The following is a 23,834-nucleotide window of genomic DNA, read 5'->3' as shown; positions in this document are numbered from 1 at the left end:
AGCACATTGGATAACCTCGAAGAAATGGATAAATTCCCAGAAACATACAATCTTCCAAAGTGAATCAGAAGAAATAAAAAATCAATTATTAGTAACACAATTGAATCAGTAATCAAAAAGCTCCCAACAAACAAAAGCCCAGGACCAGATAGATTCATACTCAAATTCTACAAAAGAGTTAATACCTATTCTCCTCAGAGTATTCCAAAACAGAAGAGGAAAAAAGCTTCCAACTACATTTTATGAGGCCAGCATTACCCTGATACCAAAGTCAAGGACACTAAAAAAGGAGAAAATTACAGGTCAATATCCCTGATAAACATAGATGCAAAATCCTCACCAAAATATTAGTAAATCACTTTGAACAATACATCAACAAATCATTCAGCACAATCAGGTGGGATTTATTCTGGGGATGTAAGGATGATTAAATATTGGCAAATCAACCTGATATACTGTATCAACAACACAAAGGATAAAAATCATATGTTTATCTCAATAGATAAAGACTAAGCATTTGATACAATTCTACATCTGTTTATGATAAAAACTCTCAACAAAGTGGACTTAGAGGAATCTATCTCAAAATAATAAGGGCTATATATGAAAAACCCATAGCTAACATCATACATAATGGTGCCACTGTAGAAAACAATATGGAGTTTACCCCCAAAATTAAAAATAGGAATACCATATGATCCAGTAGTTCCAATTCTGGATATTTGTCCAAACAGGAAACCTAATTGGAAAAGATATTTACATCCTTATGTTTATTGCAGTATCATTTTCAATACCCAAGATAAGGAATATGGAAGGAACCCAAGCATCCATTGATCGATGAATGGATAAACAAGATGTGGTATATGTATATGTGTCTTATATAGTTTTAGGGTCTAGATTGTATTATGTTAAGTGAAATAAGTCAGACAGAGAAAGGCAAACACCATATGATTTCATTTACATGTGGAATCTAAAAAACAAAGAAACAAAAGGCAGAAACAGACGTTCAAATACAAAGAACAAACAGTTGCCAGAGGGGAGGATGGTGGGGAGATGGGCAAAATGGGTGGAGGGGAGTGGGAGGTATAGGCTTCCAGTCATGGAATGAATAAATCATGGGGATAAAAGGTATAGCATAGGTAATATAGTCAATGGTGTTGTAATAGCATTGTTATGGTGACAGATGGGAGCTGTATTTGTGGCGGGCATAGCATAATGTATAGATTTTTCCAATCACTGTGTTGTATAGCTGAAACTAATGTAACATTGTATGTCTGCTATGAGTCAATTAAAAAAAAATTAAGGCTGAGATGTACATATGTTCCCTGAATTTTCCAGATTAGAATAAACTGAATAATGGGGTAAGAAGTTGATTTGCAGTGAGTTGAGGCATTATTTACTCCATGTCATTTCTTGTTATTTATATTTGTGCTTTATTATCTCTCTATTCGTTTTTCTCTTTGGCTACTTTTTTCAAAAGGTCAATTTTTATTTACTTATTGTCTGTATGTTTCCTATTTTATTAAGGTTTGTATTTACTTGTGTTAATTTCTTCTTTTTTAAATTTTATTTATTGTTCTTCCTCCAACTTTTAGATTTGGCTGTTTAGTCCATTTTTAAAAACATTAATTGATATATATATTTAAGCTGATATTTTCTCTGAGCACTGTTTTATCTATAGCCCATAAAGTCTGATAGGTAACGTTTTCATGTTTTCTAGAAATTCGGCAGTTTTAGTTCATATTTCCATTTAAACCCAACCCTGTCGCATAGAAAGTTTGTACATCCTTAGGAGAACGGGCCCTTTTATTTTGCTTCAGTTGTAAATGTATTGCATATAACCAGAGAATTTTGCTTATATTAGTCTATTTGGAATTTTTTTTTTCAACGTTTATTTATTTTTGGGACAGAGAGAGACAGAGCATGAACGGGGAAGGGGCAGAGAGAGAGGGAGACACAGAATCGGAAACAGGCTCCAGGCTCTGAGCCATCAGCCCAGAGCCTGACGCGGGGCTCGAACTCCCAGACCGCGAGATCGTGACCTGGCTGAAGTCGGACGCTTAACCGACTGCGCCACCCAGGCGCCCCAGTCTATTTGGAATTTAATTAGAATTTTTTATGGACTAATGTATATGACCAGTATTCATGACTGCTTCATATTCACTGTTATTTAGGTACAAAATTAACATGAATTTATAAGATATACTTTATTGACTGCTTGTTAGAGTGTTCTATATTCGTTACTTATATTTTGTTCACTTGAAGTATTTTAAGCTAAAAAATTTACTTCCTTGTCTTCTTACTGCCTGTCTGACATACTTCCTGCTTCTAGTTACTCCCACAAGCTTCAGACAATGTCTATTGGTCTCTATCGTGAGAAACAATAAAATTAGCTTACAACCTTTTCCTTTCCACTTCTTCCCTCCTTCTCCTCCATCACCTGATTTTATTTCATGTTAAGATCTTTCTTGGCATTTATATTTGTTCTTTTAAATATATTTAGAATTCTATTTCACTTCTGCTTTAAATTATATTATTTGATTTCCACCTGTAACCTATGAAGGAAGGAATTAAGGAAGAAAACAACAGAAGGAAGGTAGAAAGGAAGTGGGAAGATAAAAACAACTGACAAGTCCGTTAATCAGAGATTAATTAAATAAATTATGTTACCTCCAGCTCTTGAAATACTATTTAGATCTTATAACAAATGAGATCAATCCATGTGTGTTGATATGGGGATAGGTCTATCATATACCAAGCAAAAATGAAAGTCTTAGGGGGCGCATGAGTGGCTCAGCTGGTTGAGCACCGGACTCTTGACTTTGGTTCAGGTCACGATCTCACGGTTTGTGAGTATGAGCCCCGGTGTCCGACTCTGTGCTGACAGTGTAGGGTCTGCTTGGGATTCTCTCTCTCTCTCTCTCTCTCTCTCTCTCTCTCAAAATAAATAAATAAACTCTTTAAGAAATGATTTGAAGTTTTCTTACAATAAATGGCATATAGAAAAAACAAGTCTTTATTTTCTCCTTTTTCCTTTTTTTTTTTTTTTTGAATGCTTCGTGTTGGAGGTGGAAGGAAAAAAGACAGGAGACTGGTCACATCAGTGTTGGGCCTCTGGGGAGTGCTACTGGGTCCTCCAATGAGCACCCATATCACCAAACACGGGTGCGCTCCTGCACTAAGGAACCTGAGATGGGTAAGTTCTGAATAGGCTGTCACAGCTGTGGCATAGCACAGGGGGGTCTGCGGGGTGCCTGGTTCTCAATGCTTGCAGGGCTCCTGGCCTCCAGGAGTAACAGGAAGGAGGACCAAATCATGACGGGAGGTCTCCCACTGTACTACTGCCCTACCACGGGTTCCCTTCTGCGGGCCTTATAAGGTGCATTTAAAGACTAAAGTATATAAAACACAACGTGGTGTGCATCTAAAGAGTAAAACAGTTCATGAGAAAATAAAAATCAAGTATATAAAAACAAATTAAAATTCTTGTTGGTTGAAACCTTGCATATTGTCTAAGGATTAGTCATCAGTTTACGTTTGAGAAGTATATTAGGCAAACCATTTTTCAGTTTCGGTTAGACTTTTTACATTTCTCATGGTCTCCATTTTTCCTCCAAAGAAATCATGCTGAGTTTCCCTGAATTCATTTATTTAAGTTTATTTATTTTGAGAGAGAGAGAGAAGGAGAGAGCATGAGAGGGGCAGAGAGAGAGGGAGAGAGAGAGAATCCCAAAGAGGTTCCACACTGTCCATGCAGAGCCTGATGTGGGCTCACAAACCGTGAGTTCACGACCTGAGCCAAAATCAAGAGTTAGACGCTTCACCAACTGAGCCGCCCAGGAGCCCCTCCCTTGAATTCAGTTTTATTTATTTTTTTTTTAATTTTTTTTTCAACGTTTATTTATTTTTTTTGGGACAGAGAGAGACAGAGCATGAACGGGGGAGGGGCAGAGAGAGAGGGAGACACAGAATCGGAAACACGCTCCAGGCTCTGAGCCATCAGCCCAGAGCGTGACGCGGGGCTCCAACTCACGGACCGCGAGATCGTGACCTGGCTGAAGTCGGACGCTTAACGGACTGCGCCACCCAGGCGCCCCTTGAATTCAGTTTTAATGTGTGATGTTCTCTAGGGTTTCGATCTCTCATTATGAAGAAACAGAGATTTCTATGAACTTCTCCCTTTGAAAAATCAGTTTCTCTCTGCACAACCAGGCAGTGCCCTTTTAAACTGTGGGCTACCCTAGGGCAATCACCTTGTTAGGGACTCTTTGATCGTTGACTCATCTGTCCTATATTGCAGGGGTGGCAAATCATGTAAACACTGTTTGCTTTCATATTCATTATGCTAAAGATAATCTTGTAACACGAAGCTCTCTAAAAAGCAAACTGGTCATTATGGTAACATTATTCTCAGCACATCACACATCACATCGCATTGAAGTGATCATTCATTGAAACGGTTACAGCTTGCCAGATCACCTTGTTGGATTGTGCTTGCTTATCCCCTCACCCTCTGATTTGTTCCAAGTTTCTCTGGTCTCCTCCATCCTTCAACTTCTCTGCCCACATATCCCTTCCACATGCCCAGCAGTGACTTCCCTTCCTTCACAGAGGAGACAGAAATTATGTGACATGAATCACCTCCCAGCCAAGAGCCACCCTCCACTTGTGTCTTGGGTCCCATCTCTTCTCACTTTTGCAAGATTCCTCTGCAATTTGTTATGCAATATTTTCTCAGTATTTTCCAACCTGTCCTTCTTTACTGACCCATTCCCATTTAATGAAAACATGCTCTGGTTTCTTCCATTCCATTAAAACAACAAACCCTTCTTTATCCCTCCCTCCCCCTCCAGGCCAACCTACCTCTCTCCCCTTCACTGTCACACTTACTGCCCAGCTCACTACAGTCACATCTCTGTTTTTTGTACCTTAGATTTATCCCTCAGCCTGTTCCTATCTCCATTTCACACTTAATGGTACTGTTTCTTTCAAGGTAACCAATAATATCCAAACACTATTTTCGGTCCTCAACTCTTCTGGTTTTCATTGGAACAGTCCAGCCATTCCTTATCAGTTTCCTTCATTATACCTTTTCCTATAGGAAGTCACTAAGCTTTAGGTATCCTCAAAGCCTTAAACTAGGCTGACTTCTAACCTAACCCTGAAAAACCCATCTATTAACTTAGTTTTAACAGACATCTGCTAACTGACAACTGGAAATTATGCCCAGAGCTCTGTTCTGATAATCAGGCTTATATAATTCTCACCGATTGGGTTTCCAGGCTAGGAGATGGAAATTAACAGCCAAGGGCATTTTTAGGGAATACTCTTAGGATCCATACCCATGGAAGGAAAAGGAAGGAAGCAGTGATATCTGCCAACTCTAGGGGTAGATCTGAAGCTGGAATGTCCCTTTCAAAGTGTCCTGAGTTGGAATGAAGGGTCTTTTCTTAAGAATGCCTGTTGACCAGTCATTGGTCAATGGCAGGTCACCCTTGGAAGGAGTTATGACCTTGGGAGGAAGGATTTTCTTCAGCTGAAGCAACTGACTTAGGAAGCTGGTAATTGAGAACTTCCAGCAGCTGAGAGAATAAGTCTTTTGTTTCTGAATCTGGGTCATTCACTACAGCATTGACTGTAAGAATCAACTGTTTCCTTCATATTTCTTCTTGGCTACCCAACAAATACCTCAGAAATTACGTTTTTGACACTAAACTTTTCATGCTAATCCCCACTACCTTGCACTGCTTTTTGCTCTGATTTCCTCTGATCACACTTAGATGGCTAGCATCCACTTAAGCCAGAAACCAAGGTGTCCTCCTGAACCTTTTCTCTGCTTCACCCCCACCCGCATCTAATCAGTCACCATCATAGTGACTTCACATCGTAAGCATCTCTTGCTCCAGTCTAGCTTGTACCATCCATGCTGCTGCCTCTGTTGATTTGCAACCCTCCTGGGTGCCTCCCACATATAATCTGAAATTGGCCCCCGTACTCAGAGGGTGGGCAGAGTTTGAAAAAAGAGGCAGCCCACTCCAGATTGGTAGGTGGCAGTTTTAGTAAGCAAAGTGAACTTACATATGAAGTTTGCCTTGGGCAGCAGGAAGAGGGCTAGATCTCTGCACCTGCTCATCAGATCTTAAAGTTTATATAGAGGCCTTAACTAGGTTCAGTCATGTGTGCCATGCAGGTGTTCTTAATACCACAAGACTCTCTCAAGTCTATGCCGTTGGAGTAGCCTCTGGGAGCAGGAAAGGCAAATGGAACCATATTCCAAGGACAGAGGAAGGGATTAGGAGCTGGGGCACAGCTCACAGGTCAACTGGTTGCCTCATCTTTTTGATGACCTTCCCCAACAACCTCCAGTAAATTACTATTATAATTTGCATGGATGATGGCATTCTTTCCCTAAAAGTGGCTGTCCTTATGCCTACATTTTCCCTCCTTCAGACCATTCTCTCCTTATGGCAGTCAGTGGTGTCTTTTTAGCAATTACTAGAAACATCTCATTTCAATCAGTGACTTCCAAAATCTTTGATTTGGCCTACAAAGACCTTCATCATGGGACTCCAGTTTCTCCAAGTTTACCTTGTTCCCCTCTCTCCTTCACTCCTTCCACTCAATCCATACTGGATATTTACTATCTTCTTGGAAACATCGTATTCTCTGCACGTGTTTTCTGCATGATCATCCCTTACCCAAAATATTTCTTTTCTCCCTTCAAGTCTCAGCTGATGTATCACTTCCTCAAAGAAGCCTTTCTTGAGCATCTGGGACTAGGCTGCATCTCCTTGTGTTCACGGACATGTCTTTCTTGGCACATGTCATCATGTAAGGATTTGGTTAATACCTTCCTTTCCCATCAAAGCACAATGCTCCATATCAGTAGAAACAATGTATCATATTCACTGTTTTATCTCCAGGGCTCAGCATGATGCCTAGCATATGGTATGTGCTTGATACTTGACTTTGTGCCATTTCCTCTACTTGGGATGTCTTCTCTAGCCTTGCAGACCTTGGGCTTTTCCCAGGAAGCTTTATACACCCATCAAAAAGTTAATTACCACCTCCTCCATGCCACCACTTTATTTTATACATGCTTCCAGTGTTGTACTTTTCACATGTTCATTTATTTAGCATTTGGAGTTGACAAATTGGCAGCTTATGAGCCACATTGCTCACAAAATATTTTTAGATCCCCCTCCACATATCAAAATCAGAGGAGATCTCACCATTAAAAAATCAGAAGATATGGCAATACTGAATACATGTTCCCAAGAGAGTTACCCGCCTTGAGCAAATCTTCTATTTTCTAGGATATAACAGGTGCTCAATATTGTTGATTAATGGATTGATTGATGCATTAATTGAAATGATTAACACTTTGCTGTTGATATTTAATTTCAATCAGATTTCAATTTTATGGGATCCACTGTGGAAAACAACTGCAGAATATTAAAATCATGATTATGGACTCAAGGACAGTTCTGAAATATACATGTTCAACACTGAACAAAGTCTTATTTAATCCACAGAGTTGGGTCCATTGTGGCTTCACTAGAAGAAGGTATCCCTTAGCACACCAGTAGGAAATTGTAACTTGAGGGTTTAAAGAATGTCATCATATTGAGAAGGTCTTGAGTTCGATGAACCGAATATCTTCTAGATAAGAAAATGTGCTGTTCTCATAACAACAACCAGTCCTGACAGGGGTAGTGTGATTACATGTGCTTCTGAATGAACTGTAATAACCATTGGAAGTATAACTGTCCTTCAAACAGAAAGGTGACAATGTGGCTATTTGAACACTTCAAAAGATGTTGGTAATACTACACTATCAGACTTTGTTGCTTGCAGGACTGATTTTTGATTTCATAATCTGCATGCTTCCAACAATTACGTAACCTAAAAATATTAATTGAAAGTATAAAATATAAAAATGGAAAGGTTCTTGTTGGGATGAGCACTGGATATTGTATGTAAGTGATGAATCACCGGAATCTACCCCCAAAACCATATACACTATATGTTAGCCAACTTGACAATAATTATATTAAAAAAATGGAGAGGGTTATTCTTTTTTAAGCCATGTTCCTTGGGCAACATTTTAAGATGTGGATAGTTCACCACCTCACAATTTGATTATTAATCTTGTAGCTAATATTATAGTTAATTGTTAAAATTCTTTACATTTAGGAAATCTGAAGGGTAGTCTCTTCTATATTTAAGAAAGTAAATCCTCTAATGTGATGTATAGTTTCTTATCTCTAGTGTGTTTGGTTCCTTAATATTGACATAAAGATTGAATTAAAAGTAACAGAAAACCCTACTATTAATGAATATGATAAAGACAAATGTGAATTTTTTCACATATATTGAAGGCAACACTATAGCACAATGAATGGATATTAGGTATCAAAAACATTTTTGCATGTAGATCAATCTTTTTAATAGATGGAAAATATTCAATAAAGTTTAAGTTACATGTCAAATCATTCAAACTAGAAAGGAAACAACATGTTCTGGCTTATTTATAAATAAAAAAAATGTTCAACATAGACAATTTAGATTCAAATCCTCAAGCAAGTAAAAACTTAGAGATTTGTATTTTCTTCTAAAAATCATGTTTTACAAAAGATTTTATGATGTGTTGATATACTATTCTTCTCTCTACCGTGCATTTTTATGTCCTTAAGCGTTCTTGATAAGACAGCATCCTTGATGAGAAAGACAGAAAAGGAGAGAGATTTTTGAAATAAGCACCATTTCTGGTCAAGTATTTATTACATTCTTAGCCCTTCGACATTTCATATAATTAGTCACTGTTTTAACTAACTATTGTTGAAAGCAAGTTGCCCAACTTGGTAAATCATACCAGCAATTAATTCCTTTTTAAAAACTCAATGTCATTTGATACAATAATACCATATTTTGAACATTTTTTCTAAGTTATTTACCTCTTTTTCTCTTGGAAATGAGAAATCCAAAACACTTAAATACATATAAAATTTTTCTCCGCTGATTTTACCATAGTTAAAAATTATTTTTAAAGTTTTCCACCCATGTGTGTCTTATGAATGTTTTGTTTTGTTTTGTTTTAAATTTTTTTTCAACGTTTATTTATTTTTGGGACAGAGAGAGACAGAGCATGAACGGGGGAGGGGCAGAGAGAGAGGGAGACACAGAATCGGAAACAGGCTCCAGGCTCTGAGCCATCAGCCCAGAGCCTGACGCGGGGCTCGAACTCACAGACCGCGAGATCGTGACCTGGCTGAAGTCGGACGCTTAACCGACTGCGCCACCCAGGCGCCCCAATGTTTTTTTAATAGAGTGTTCAAAGTATCTAAAAAGTTGTCCTAATGTCGTTCATATAGTTCATTGTTTACAATGACTAGGACAGTAACACATACACTTTGCCATAAGTTATTTTTATAATATTCTTAATTGAACATAAAGTATAATTTCCATTTTGTACTGCATCATCTAAAAGGTCAAAATCCTGATCCTATAAAATTGTTTACATTTACATCATTTCATTGTATTATTGTAACATATTTTTCTAAAAGCAGAATTATTTTTCATTCATCAAGAAGTATAAAATATGGTTATTGTTTTTCTCTGTCTGACTTATTTCATTTAGCATAATACTCTCTAGGTCTACTTATGTTGTCACAAATGGCAAGATCTTATTGTTTTTTTATGGCTGAGTAATACTCTATTATATATATAATATTCCACATCTTCTTTACCCATTCATTTATCAGTGGACACTTGGACTGCTTTCCTATATTGACTATTGTAAATAATGCTTCAATAAAGGGTTGCCTATATCTTTTTGAATTAGTGTTTTTGTTTTCTTTGGGTAAATACCCAGAAGTGGAATTATTGGATCATATTGTATTTTGATTTTTAAATTTTTTCAGGAACCTCCACATTGTTTTCTATAGTTGCTGCATCAATTTACGTTTCCACCAACAGGACCCTAGGGTTCCTTTTTCTCCACATCCTTGGCAACACTTGTTATTTCTTGTCTTTTTTGTTTTTAGTCACTCTGACAAGTGGAAGATGATATCTCATAGTTTTGATTTGCATTTTCCCTGATGATGTGTGATGTTGAGTGTCTTTTGTCTTTCCATGTGTCTGTTGGCCATCCGTATGTCTTCTTTGGAAAAATGTCCTCTGTCCATTTTTTTTTTTTTCAACGTTTATTTATTTTATTTTTGGGACAGAGAGAGACAGAGCATGAACGGGGGAGGGGCAGAGAGAGAGGGAGACACAGAATCGGAAACAGGTTCCAGGCTCCGAGCCATCAGCCCAGAGCCCGACGCGGGGCTCGAACTCCCGGACCGCGAGATCGTGACCTGGCTGAAGTCGGACGCTTAACCGACTGCGCCACCCAGGCGCCCCTCTGTCCATTTTTTAATTGGAATATTTGGGGGATTTTGTGTGTGTGTGTGTGTTGAGTTGTATAAATTCTTCATATATTTTGGATATTAACCCATTGTCTGATATATCATTTGCAAATATTTTCTCCCTTTCAGTGGGTTGCCTTTTTGTTTTGTTGATGGTTTCTTTTGCTATACAGAAGGTTTTCATTTTGATGTAGTCCCGATAGTTTATTTTTGCTTTTATTTTTCTTGCCTCAGGAAACATACCTAGAAAAATGTTGTTAAGGCCAAAGACAAGATTACTACCTATTCTTTCTTTTAGGAGCTTTATGGTTTCAGGTCTCACATGTAGGTCTTTCACTCATTTTGAGTTGTGTATGTAAGAAAGTGGCCTAGTTTCATTATTTTGCAGGTAGCTCTCCAGTTTTCCTAGCACCATTTATTGAAAGACTTCTTTTCCCCACTGTATATCCTTGCCCCCGTTGTCATAGATTAATTGACAATGTAAGTATGGCTCTCTATATTGTTCCATTTATGTATGTCTATTTTTGTGCCAGTACAATACTATTTTGATTACTATAGCTTTGTAGTTTATTTTGAAATCTAGAATTGCGATACCTCTATTTTTGTTCTTCTTTATCAAGATTGCTTTGGCTATTCAGGGTCTTTAAATAAGTCAGACAGGGAAAGACAAATACCTTATAATTTCACTTATATGTGGAATCTAAAAAACAAAAAAACAAACAAAAAGCAGAAAGAGGTCTATAAATACAGAGAACAAACGGTCACTAGAGAGGAAGGGGATGGAGGGATGGACAAAATGGGAGAAGGGGAGTGAGCGAGAGATACAGGCTTCCAGTTTAAGTAAGTTATGGTAATAAAAGGTACAGCATAGGTTATATAGTCAATGGTATTATAATAGCATTTCATGGTAACAGATTGTAGCTATACTTGTGGTGAGCATAGCATAACAATAGAGTTGCTGAATCGTTATGTTGTATCCCCGAAACACAGAATTTTACAACTATATGTGTGTCAACTATACTCAAATAAAAACCAGAAAAGAATGAGGAAAAAAACAAACAAAAAGGTATAAAATATATATTTTTAAGTTGTCCTATGAGGAAACACTTTAGTGTTTCCAAGCTCTTACACAGAAATGTGTTCCTGAAAATAACATAATTTTAGTCATTGTTATTAATATGCTCTTCTATCAGTAGAAAGATTTGTACAGTTTTGTTTCTCATATTTTTTTAAGTTTATTTATTTTGAGAGAGAGAGAGAGGGCATGTGAGTGGGGAAGGGCAGAGAAAGAGAGAGAGAGAAAGAAAGAGAGAGAGAATCCCAAGCAGGCTTCATACTGTCAGTGCAGAAATCAAGAACTGGATGCTTAACCAACTGAATCACCCAGGCGCCCCTTATTTCCCCCATCTTTATTACTCATACTTGGATCTATACTGAGAGGTGGGAGAAAATGTGATTTTCCATCTCAACATATAGGTTAAATTTTCCACATTTAAATATTGCCCATATAAATTGATTTGCCAAGTTGCGAAGTGTCACAAATATGAAATACAAACAACACTTTGACTTCAGACAACTCAGAAAGTTTTTTAAATTAATTAATATTTCTAGGAGTTTGCCTGGCTTAAAAAAATAAAATTATTTTTTCCTTTATAATGACCATAAAGTAGGAGTGTCATAGAACCTAATATTTCTGAAATTTATAAAAAAAAAATCTCTTGGATAACAACATGAAGAAAATCATTAATTGTAGGCACAAGTTTCTTCTTACCTTTCTTTTGGAACACATTTTGGATACTTTAACTGCCCTCTGTCACATTGCACTCTGAGTTCAGATCCTATAATAGAGGACTCATCTATATATGTATCTCTCCTACAAAGAAATTCAATATACTCGCCATGGAAAATATATGGTCTGTTGTCAAAACTCCATTTCAGGAGTAAATTATTATTTTCCATTTCAACAAAAGATAACGTACAAGGCTCTGAAAAATAAAAAGAAGAAAATAATCTTGACACATCTTGGCACTAACAGGAAGCATTGTGGCTTCCTACTCATGATGACCTTAAAATTCCCAGGCATTTGAGTGGCAACTAAGTTAGTTAGAATTAATATTTGAGTTGGAAAATATGTTCAAAGCTCACAGAAAACAGTCTGCCATTTATCTCTGTGGTCCTGGATTTGGCAAAGAAAAAAGTGTATATCCTGCCAGTCACTTAGCTTTATGTCATTAAGATTTTCAAAGATAGCAAATAAATAAAGGTGTTTTTTAATAAAGAGCATTGAGTGTTACTAACAATTATTCAAGTAAGCTTCCTTTTCTTATTTTTTTTTCCTCAGAAAGCTCAAATAAAATCCCCACGAGACAAAGTATTTGTTTGATTGTTGGATAGATAAGATATTATTGAAATGTAGAAAGAAGCTGGATTCTCAACAATGACTCAAACTCTATCACCTGATGGCATCCAGAGTGGTTGACAGTTTTCTCTCTTTTAAATTTCCAGTTATTAAGGAATATCAATATTGGATTAAGGTGCTTTAAATTCTAAGCATTGAAAATATTATTGTGTCCTTCCACTAATGCATTAAAACAAAACAAAACAAAAACTTAAAAAAGTTATTAGGAGACCTGATAAATTTCTTTGATTTTTTTCCTTAATAAAAATATTGATATTTAAAAAATGTCAAGTTATTTTAGAAAATGAAGTTATTTGTGTCCTTATTTGCCTCTTGAATGACCTAGCACTAAACAGTAGATTCTGAGATAGGTTAAAGGTCCAGAATTGTTAATAGAGCATATGAATCATATAGTACATTAACAAACTTCTTTATTCAAGATTTCAATATTTGTTGAATCCCTATGTATCTGCTGTTATGCTAGAAGTTCTATAGACAGAATAAAAATGAATAAAGATAATCAGAAAGACTCTAAGAGAGTCTTTGTAGTCACTGAAAAATAGCTTTGAAAATGAGGTCAAATGGCACTATAATTTAAAATGTTGTTCTACAAAATATGAAATTTTAATTAAAACAAGTTAAAAATTAATTCATGGACCTTCTGTTCTCAACTATGACAGAATAGCCTATATCAGACCAGCACTTATACTAAAACGTGGAAAATCTGAAAGCAGACATGAAGCAAGAATTTCAAGGAATTAGAGAATTCCCAAGCCAGTCAGTACTCAAGGTGCTAAGATTCTGGTAAAAGCTCATTTGGAAGAATCCAACATTCTAGGGGCATTTTCCTCTTGGAGATTTAGTGATTCTCAGCATGAGCTGAGAGACTGTGTCGAGAATGATCAACAACAAACATAGAGCTAGCAGATCTTTTGGGAATCTAGTGTTGTTGAGGATAGAAAAAATGGAAGTTTAGGTTAGCCATGACAGCCAGGACTTAAAGGGTCAAGACCCAGAGTAATGGGAGGTGCAGAGAATGAACGTGATACTTGGCATGGGTTTTTCCCTTGAAGCATTTGCCTATTCTTGACTTGTGTGAAGTGAGAGCATAAAGGGCCAAGCAGAAAGTGTATGGAAAGCTATATTAAACTGTTGGTAGTCTTCCAGTAATATGATAGCCAGTCAAGAAGGAGGAACCTTAGTATGAACACCAAAATTTTTAGCAAAGAACCTTGCAGGGTTACATTCTATGAGTAGAGGCAAACAAAGGATTGAAAATAAGCCTGGAAAAAACTTCACTTCTAATTAGATTGAGACCAATTTCCCCTACACTATTATCCAGAAGATGAGATGAGTATTCTCTGGAACAAGATGGCACTGTTGCTTCAAGCTTCTAGAAACTTCCATGAATAATATTTGATATTCAATCAACTGTTAATAAAAATAGCAAGAAATTAGGCTAGAAATAGAAATAGGCCTACAGATGATCCAGATAATGGAATTTTCAGAGACAAGAACTTGAAATAAGTGGGATTAACATGGTGAAGAAATGGAAGTTACGGTAAAGACTTACATCAGAGAACTCAAATCTACCCACACACAAAAGCATAAAGTGGACATTTTAGAAATGCAAAGATATTGAGAGCTTAGTAGATGAATTTAAAGCAGACTGGACACATCTAAAGAAAGGGTTAATGAATTGGAAGATATATCGGTAGAAAATAGCCAAATGGAAACAAAAAAAAAAGATAAAAGATACCTCCAAAACCTATGAAAAATATCAAGCCACAGATTCAAGAAGTGCTACCAACTTGAAGAATGAAATGCTCAAAGAAACCCACATCAGGCCCAGCATAAATAACCCACTGAAGATAAAGGGGAAAAGAATCTCAGGACCAGCAGAGGACAAAAAGAAACTTAGTTTCAAAGAAGTACAATTATGAATAACATTAACAAACAAAAACTACAAAAGGCAAAAAAGGATAAAAAGACATCTTTTACAGCACTAAAAGAAAAATGAGGACCAAACTAGACTTCTATCTTTGGCAAAAATAACTCTTCAAAAGTGAAGGGAAATAAAGAAATTTGCAGACAAACAAAAACTGAGAAAATAATAAAAAAATAATATTTTTCAGGTGTATGGAAAATGATCCCAATCAGAAACAGAGAGAAGCAGGAGAAGATGAGAAACAAATCACTGAAAAAACATAAACAAATCTTAAAGAGTATTTCTGAACAACATAATATTCACAGTATCATTGAGACTTAAACTGTAAGGAGAATGAAATGGGTGACACGGTAGTACAAAAAGTGGGAAGGGTAAATCAAGTCAAGGTGTTCTGGGTCCTGGAGAAGTGGTAAGAGTACTAATTTGTATGCAATTGTAATAAGTCCAGGTTGAATTATGTAATATCTATGATAACACTTAAAGGAAGCCAAGAGGAAATTATAACCAACAAGCTAGTAGAGAGTAAAATGATATGAAAAGAATTGATTTACCCAAAAGAAAGCAAAAAAAAAAAAAAAAAAAAGAAAGAAAAAAGAAAAAAAAAGAGAGTAAAGAATACAGAACATAGGATATATATCTAGTACAGTAAGATGGTAGCTATAAACCCCAATATATCAGTACTTATATTAATATATAAATAGACTAAATACTATAAAGAGAAAGATTGTCAGACTGAAAAAGTATGCTTTTAAAATTAACTATATATTGCTTATAAGACATACATATTGAAAGTAAGAAACCAAAAAATTGAAAGTTGAAGGATGATAAAAATGTATGCCTTGTAAATACTTGTCAAAAGTGCGCTGGGACAGCTTAAGTAGACTTCAGGCAAAACAAGAAAGAACAAAGCATGGCATAGACAAAGGAAGACTCTCTTAAAGTTTGGCGGGGCCAATACACCAAGATTTAATATGCTTCAATTTGTGTGTACCTAGAAGAACAGCGTGAAAACACAAAAGCAAAAATTGACAGAACTAAAATAAGAAATGTTTTTAAATGCACAGCGGGAGAGACTTTAACATACTTCCTTTGACAACTGATAGAAAAACAAACACAAATCAGCACAGATATGAATGAACTTAACATGGAAAACAAAATTCAACTGACATGTGCAGCAACAGTGAATCCAACACTGATGATTATTCATTTATTTCAAAAGAACATGTACCTACCACAAATACAGTAATAAAGTAAGTATCAAATGAAACTCAAAGGATTGATATAATTCAAAGTACGTCTCACTGGTGTTCTATGTAAGTGACGCATGACTAAATTGTACTCCTGAAACTAATATTACACTATATGTTAACTAACTAAAATTTAAATAAATACCTGAAATATAAAAAAAAAACACAAAAAAACCTTTAAAAACTAAAAAAAAAAAAAAAAAAACAAACCACAAGTCTTATAAAAAAAATGTCTCAAGGGATTTACATTAGAAATCAGTAACAAAAGAAAATCCTCCAATGTTCAAAACCTAAAAACCTCAGAGTGCGTACAAGATATCAAAATGGATATGGATCAAAATGAATCAAAATAAAATATATATATATATTTTTTTTTTCTTTTTTGAGAGAGAGAAGGGAGACGGAGAGCGCTAGCTGGGGAGGGGCAGAGAGATAGAGAGGGAGAGAGAGAATCCCAAGTAGGTTCTTTACTGTCAGCACGGATCTTGAGCAGGGCTCAATCTCATGACAGTGAGGTCATGACCACAAGATCATGACCTGAGCCATCCAGGAACCCCATGATATTATATATTTTTAAACTGAATGACTGAATGATAATAAAATTCCAAAATGTAAAAATGTGTGGGATAAAGTTAAAGTTGTGCTCAGTAGGAAATTTATATCCTTAAATTCATATATTAGAAAGAAAACAAAGGCTGAAAATCAGCAATTTAAGTATCTATCTAAAAAGCTAAAAGAAGATCTATAGGGGCACCTGGGTAGTTTAGTCAGTTAAGCCTCTGACTTAGGCTCAGGCCATGATCTAACTGTTGGAGGGTTCGAGCCCTGCGTCAGGCTCTGTGCTGATTCTTTGGATTCTGTCTCCCTTTCTCTGCCCCTCCCCGGCTTACATTCTCTCTCTCTCTGTCTCTCAAAAATAAATAAATGTTAACACAATAAAAAAATAAAAAAATAAAAATAAGATCTATAAAATAGACTCAAGAAATTAGAAGAGAGGAAATAAGGATAAGAACATAAATTAATAAAATCGTAAGCAACATTTGATGATGCAAATATTAGTTGAGAGGCCTAGTAAAAGTTGTAGACCCTTAGTAAGCCATGCCAGCAAAGAAAGAGGTACATATTAATAGCAGTAAAGGCAAAAGACTCACCACTAAAGGCATTAAAAAGAATGTAAAAAGATGTTGTGAACATTATGTCAACAAATTTGACAATTTCGACAGACAAATTCCTAGAAACCACCCTCCCAAAACTGACAGCTGTCATTATCTGTCCTCAAAGAAAACTTGATGCCCTAATGGCATGTTTGACGGATTCTTACAATTACTAGGGAAGAAATAGTACCAATCTTACACAAATTCCAGAGAATTCAAAAAGAAGGAACATACCAATTCACCATATGAAATAAGTAGAAAGTTCATACCAAACCCAAAAGGAAAATAACAGACTGATCTCTCTCATGAAAATAGATGCAAAACTTCTAAGTAAAATATAAGCAAATAAAACCCAACAACATGTAAAAAATCACGATTCATCACAACCAAGTGTGATTTATTAGAGGAATATAATCCTGCTTTTAACAATCAAAAAGAAGCAATTATAATTCTAGGGGGGAAAAGTACTCATATAGTCATTTCAATAAGTATTGTTAAACACTCCCTGAAGATTAAAAAAAATAGGAAAATAGAAATTAGAGCTTTTTATATTTTTAATTCGATTTTTAAAGACTTTATAACACTGTAAATAAAGATGAATTATTGAAAGTTTTGCTTATGAGTCTGAGAAACAAGATATCCACTACTTCTTCTACTCAGCATTGCACTCAAGTCCAAGCTGGTGAAATAAAATACCAAATAAGTCAAATATGGACACAAAAAATTTTTCTTTTTATTTACAGATATGCTTTTTTTTTTTGACTTCTGAGAATCTTGGTAGATATTGTTACTTCTACTCAGATACTTCACTAATAAGGCATTAACTTGCTTCAACTTTCTATCTTTGTTTCCCCATTGCACTCATGTTTCCTATTATAGTACCAGTCACACTGAATGATAATTGTTAACACGTTTACCCACACCACTATGACTTAGCCACTGTATAGCCCCATACAACACCAGTATCTGGTGTATATTTGTATTTAATAATACTTGTTAGAACCAGCTGGACAATAGTTATTTATGATCTACAGGAAAGAAGAGGAACTAATGATTGAATAGGTACACTTAAGTACAAATATAGCAAATTAAGCATTATAATAGTGTTATATCAAACTAAAAGAGAATAGAAAGTGAAAAAATATGGTTTTTATTTTATTAAATAGCGGGATATTTAGTAGTACATACCTAAACATGATGGTGGTGTAGTCCACACTCCATCTAAGCAATAGGACTCCCTAGACCCTTGAAGGAAATGGTGATCAAAACATCTGTATTCTACTGAAGAACCATTTTCATAGATGCCTAATGTTGAACTAATCATGACTCCATTTTTAATAAGTGGAGGATATGCACACATTCCTTTAGATTCTGCAAAAATAATTTTAGAAGGATATAATGAATTTCCATATAGTAAGCATCCAATACTTTAATAATTGCTATGGAAATAAAATGGCACATTTCATGTAAAAGCATTTTTAAAATAGCTGTCAAATTTCAAATATTGAGAGCATTTTGTAATAATATCATAAAATTGATTATTGCAAGAATTAGAATCTTATTATAAAATTGAAATACACATTTAAAACTGGCAAAGAATTAACAATCATGATTTTATTTTTCCCTTTTTATGTAGCCAAAAGTGAAAATGTATGAAACCCCATTGAAGCCAGGCTTTCTGTATGTATCTTCTTACATTTTTTTTCTTGTTGAAAGTAATAGTTCCATGTCCAAGGAGCACAAATAATCTCCCAGTCTGTATCAAGATCTTTTCTGAGACAATACAAACCCAGCAAACCCCAAGAAGGGCAATGTTTTCCAGAGTTGTTGATTGCTCACATTAGGGTGATCAGTCCCCTGATAGTCTGGGGATATTTATAAGACCTATTAATTTCTCCCTTAATAAAATTGACTTATTGGAATTAAAAGATGTCATCATAGTCATCTTTTTTAAGTATTTGTGCTTACTGGAAATTAATCAGATCATTACCAATGTTGTATATTAGAAGATGATGATAGTGAGTTGTGTAGGGTCTTTCTTATACTTTGAACCCAAGTAGTGATATTAATCACCTGAGAAATTGTCAGAAAACACTATTATTTTACCTTTTATAATACATAAAGGATATCTCACTTCTCCTCTATTGCACTGTACAGATAATTCAGACAATGGGGTTGATGGAGATAAGTCATATCCTTGTTTACATACAAAATCTATTAAATCTCCATGTAAGACCTTTCCTTCATACTTCCACTTCATCTCTATGTTATTTCTTTTCATGTAATCCACATTAATAGTACATGGCTCTGTAAGAAAAAATGTTCTTTTCAATTATTTATTCATTTGACAAGTATGAAGCTTAATATATTTTTAAAATAAAAATCTGATAGGTATCAGAAGCAATGTTTTATATTTAACATTTACATTATTAAAACCCCTCAAACATATACATAGTAAAATATACATTATATTGCTATCAAATGAATTTATACATTTCTTATTATTATCATTATATTATAAATTTAAACCACTTAATTTGAACGTTAAAAATATTGTTTAAGCTACAAAAGATGCACTTAAGACTTAAAGGTACATAGAGACTAAAAGTGAAATGATACAAAAAGAAATATGATGCAAATAGAAGTAAAAAAAAAAAAAAGCCAGGGTAGCAATACTTACATTGGACAAAAGAGACTTTATTTTTTTAAAAATTTTTTTAATGTTTATTTATTTTTGAGACAGAGGGAGACAGAGCATGAGTGGGGGAGGGGCAGAGAGAGAGGGAGACACAGAATCTGAAGCAGGCTCCAGGCTCTGAGCTGTCAGCACAGAGCCTGATGCTGGGCTCGAACCCACGAACTGTGAGATCATGACCTGAGCCGAAGTTGGACGCTCAACCAACTGAGCCACCCAGGCGCCCCAGGCAAAAGAGACTTTAAAACAGATATAACAAGGGACCAAGAAGCATTACATAATGATAAGGAAGTTATTCCAATGAGAACATATAACACTTATAAATATCTATGCACCCCAAAATTGGAGTTCCTAAATGCATAGAGCAAATATTAACAGACATAAAGGAAAAAATTGACAATAATACATTAGTAGTAGGGGACGTTAACATCCCACTACATTAATGGATAGATCATCCAGGTATACTATCAATAAGAAAACAGTGTCTTTGAATGAACTTTTAGACCAGAGGGTCATAACACATATCCCTAACACATTTCATTCAGAAACAACACAATACACATTCTTTTCAAGTGCACATGGAACGTTCCCAGGAGAGATCACATGTTAAGCCACAAAACAGTATCAATAAATTAAAAAACATTAAAATTATATCACACATCTTTTCTTACAACAACAGTAAGAAACTAGATGTCAATAACAAAGAAAAAATTGGGAAAAAAACCCCACAAACAGGTGGAGGCTAAACAACATGCTACTACACATCCAATGGATCAATGAAGAAATTAAAGAAGAAAATTTTTTTAAACATGGATATAAATGAAAAGAAAAACACAGTGATCCAAAATATTTGGGATGCAGCAAAGCAGTTCTGGGGCGCCTGGGTGGCGCAGTCGGTTAAGTGGCCGACTTCGGCCCAGGTCATGATCTCGCGGTCCGTGAGTTCGAGCCCCACGTCGGGCTCTGGGCTGATGGCTCGGAGCCTGGAGCCTGTTTCCGATTCTGTGTCTCCCTCTCTCTCTGCCCCTCCCCCGTTCATGCTCTGTCTCTCTCTGTCCCAAAAATAAATAAACGTTGAAAAAAAAAATTAAAAAAAATAAATAAATAAAAGGATGAAATCATGCCATTTGCAACAATATGGATGGACCTACAGGGTATTAAGCTAAGTGAAATAAGTCAGAGAAAGACAAATACCATATGATTTACTTATATATGGAATCTAAAACGTAAAGCAAATGCATAAACAAACAAAAAGCAGCAACAGAGCCATATATACAGAAAACAAATTGATGGCTGCCAGAAAGGAGTGGGGTATGGGGACTGGCAAAATGTGTGACCCTTCACACATTGTGGGAGATACAGTCTTCCGTTATGGAATTAATAAATCATGAAGATAAAAAGTACAGCAGAGGGAATGTAGTCAATGGTATTGTAATAGTGTTGTAAGGTGACTGATATTGGCTACATTGGTGGTGAGTGTAACATAACTTATAGACTTGTGGAATCACCATGTTGTATCCCTCAAATAATGTAACATTTTGTGCCAACTATACTTCAGTAAAAAGAAAAAAAACATATATATATATATATATATATATATATATATATATAATCACTTAGGTTAAGCATGATTTCCTCCCTCTAAATAAAAATCATGACATAGCAAACATATTTACTGTATAATATTTGTGGGACACCTACCACTTGAGATATATCAAAGAACAAAACAAAGATCTCCACCCTCATGGACCTTATCTTCTAAATGGGAGAAACACAAATGAACTAGCAGTAATTAAAATAAATACATGGGTTTTATAATTTGTGGCCATCTTAAAACCACATATAATAAATTAGATGGGGAATAAGTAGTGGAGGGAGAGGAGGGGCTATCAGAGGGATGGGGTAAGGGAAGTAATTTTTAAGTCAAATGGTTGTGATAAGCCTAAGTAAGAAGTAGTATCGGCACAGACTTGAAGAAGGTCAAGGAGTGAACCATGGCTTTTTCTGAGGGAAGGGCGTTCCAGAAAGAGGAAACAGCCCTGAGGTAAGATCACACTTGTCTTGTGTGAGGAAGAGCAAGGAAACCAGAGTGGCTGGAGTAGAATGAGACAGGGAAGATCGGCGGGAGGTTGAAAAGGTTCATAATGACTGGAACAATAATTCACAGATGGAAGATTCTGCTCCTTACACCATTTTCCCCATTTGTAGTGAGAGTACTTGCAGTTTCTGAGGACAAGTAAGATGTACAGAACTCTGCCCTCTTGCCCTGATGACAATAAATGGTCTTCATTCCGTATCTGCTTTGACTTATGAGCACCAAGTCTATGTGTCTCGAGACAATTGTTCCAGACGGAATGACAGATTTCCTTAAACGTTGTTATTCCTTATGAGGTTGTTTCATTACTAGCTTTTCCATTGCTATTTCCATTTAGTCTCCATCCTCAGAGATGACTGTACTTCCATTCAATGCATTATCAATCACATCATCAAAGCCTTAATATCAAAAACTTTTATAAAAATAGGAAAGCAATAGGAAAGCTACAGGTAGGGGTGCCTGGGTGGCTCAGTCGGTTAAGTGTACAGCTTCGGCTCAGGTCATGATCTCACGGTTTATGGGTTCAAGCCCCGCATCAGGCTCTGTGCTGACAGCTCGGAGCCTGGAGCCTGCTTTGGATTCTGTGTCTCCCCCTCCCCACCACCCCACTCATGCTCTGTCTCTCTCTCTCTCAAAAATAAATAAAAAACATTTAAAACATTTAAAAAATTATAAAAAAGAAAAGCCATAGGTAGACATATCTGAATTTGCATGAGAACAGTAGCTTAAGAATGATTTGGAATAGAGAAACCACAAAGGAGATGTGGAAAGAGCTTACGATTTAAAATTTAAACTTCTATATATGAAAACAGTATAAAGAAAAAGAAAATAAAAATGGTTGCAATATACATTGTTATATCTTGCATCATTGTCAAGTGAATAATATAATTTATACTAATAAAACTTTTATTACAAGTATAAAAAAATCAAGGTCATTGGAAAAAAAAAAACAACCTGTGGCTAGCCACTAGAAAATTGACAAATGCTCAATTGAGTAATACTTAAATAACCAAATCAAATAAATAAACTCAATTTATTAATACTTAAATAAACCAAATTAAAATAATTTTAATTGTTGGATTAACAATTTGTGAAGATTAAAGTATAAGAAAAGTGCTACTTTGATTCACTGATGGTGAGGTCATAAATCAGATTAACTTTCTCAAGGATAATTTGACAATTTACAGAAAAATAATTAAAATTCCAAATTTCTTTCATCCAAAGTTCTCCTTCAGAAAATCTGAAAAAAAAAAGCTAAAACAAAATAAGACATGTGAAAGAAACATAATTCTAAAAATCAAAAACTAAAGTGTTTTTTAAGCGTGCAAACATTTAGTACAAAAAAATGTACTGTTTGGAATATAAAAATGTTGAAACCACACTAAACTTCCATTAAAAGTGATTAATTTAATTATGGCATATCTGCATTATAGAATACTATGCATCAATTAAAATGTATATTGTACAAATATATCAAACCACATTCATAATATAGTTTGTGGGGAAAAAACAAGTTACATAGCCTCTCATGATAGCATATATTTTTTATAAATATGCGTTGCGTGTGTGTGTGTGTGTGTGTGTGTACGTGTATGAAAAGGTTTAGAAAACCATTATCTAAGTAATTAACAACTTTTGTTTCCTCCTAAGTTACTGATATTTTCTGTTTTCTTCTAGTTGCTTCTATATACGTATTTTTTTAGTAAATAACAATGATTTACATTTATAGTTTGAAAGGCTAACATTTTTAATTAAATTACTATTTTATTTTAACTTACAGAAAGTTTATGATACCATTACCTATTTGTAGAAGTCACAATGTAAGAAGTTCATTGCAACTGTAGTGACCAATTATACTCCTTTAAATATAATTTTGACTAGCAAT

General features: G+C 35.2%; 1 protein-coding gene across 3 annotated transcripts in view; it reads right to left on the bottom strand.

Annotated features, from left to right (window-relative positions):
- Nucleotides 1-8,357: 8,357 nt before the first annotated feature.
- Nucleotides 8,358-23,834, bottom strand: part of F13B (coagulation factor XIII B chain) — a 29,029-nt gene continuing 13,552 nt past the window's right edge. For all 3 annotated transcript variants that reach the window (XM_040463509.1, XM_040463510.1, XM_040463511.1), the window contains 4 exons: nt 19,266-19,466; nt 18,348-18,530; nt 12,184-12,397; nt 8,358-8,717 (listed from right to left, as the gene is read on the bottom strand). In XM_040463509.1, coding sequence (XP_040319443.1) covers nt 8,684-8,717; nt 12,184-12,397; nt 18,348-18,530; nt 19,266-19,466 — 632 coding nt within the window. In that variant the 3' untranslated portion in view covers nt 8,358-8,683. The remainder of the gene's footprint in view (nt 8,718-12,183; nt 12,398-18,347; nt 18,531-19,265; nt 19,467-23,834) is intronic.

This window comes from Herpailurus yagouaroundi, unplaced genomic scaffold (genome assembly GCF_014898765.1).
Source record: "Herpailurus yagouaroundi ecotype Mexico unplaced genomic scaffold, PumYag 403, whole genome shotgun sequence".
In the NCBI taxonomy this organism is placed as follows: Eukaryota; Metazoa; Chordata; class Mammalia; order Carnivora; family Felidae; genus Herpailurus; species Herpailurus yagouaroundi.
Note: the sequence above shows the minus strand (reverse complement) of the source record. Positions and strands in the feature narration are given on the sequence as shown.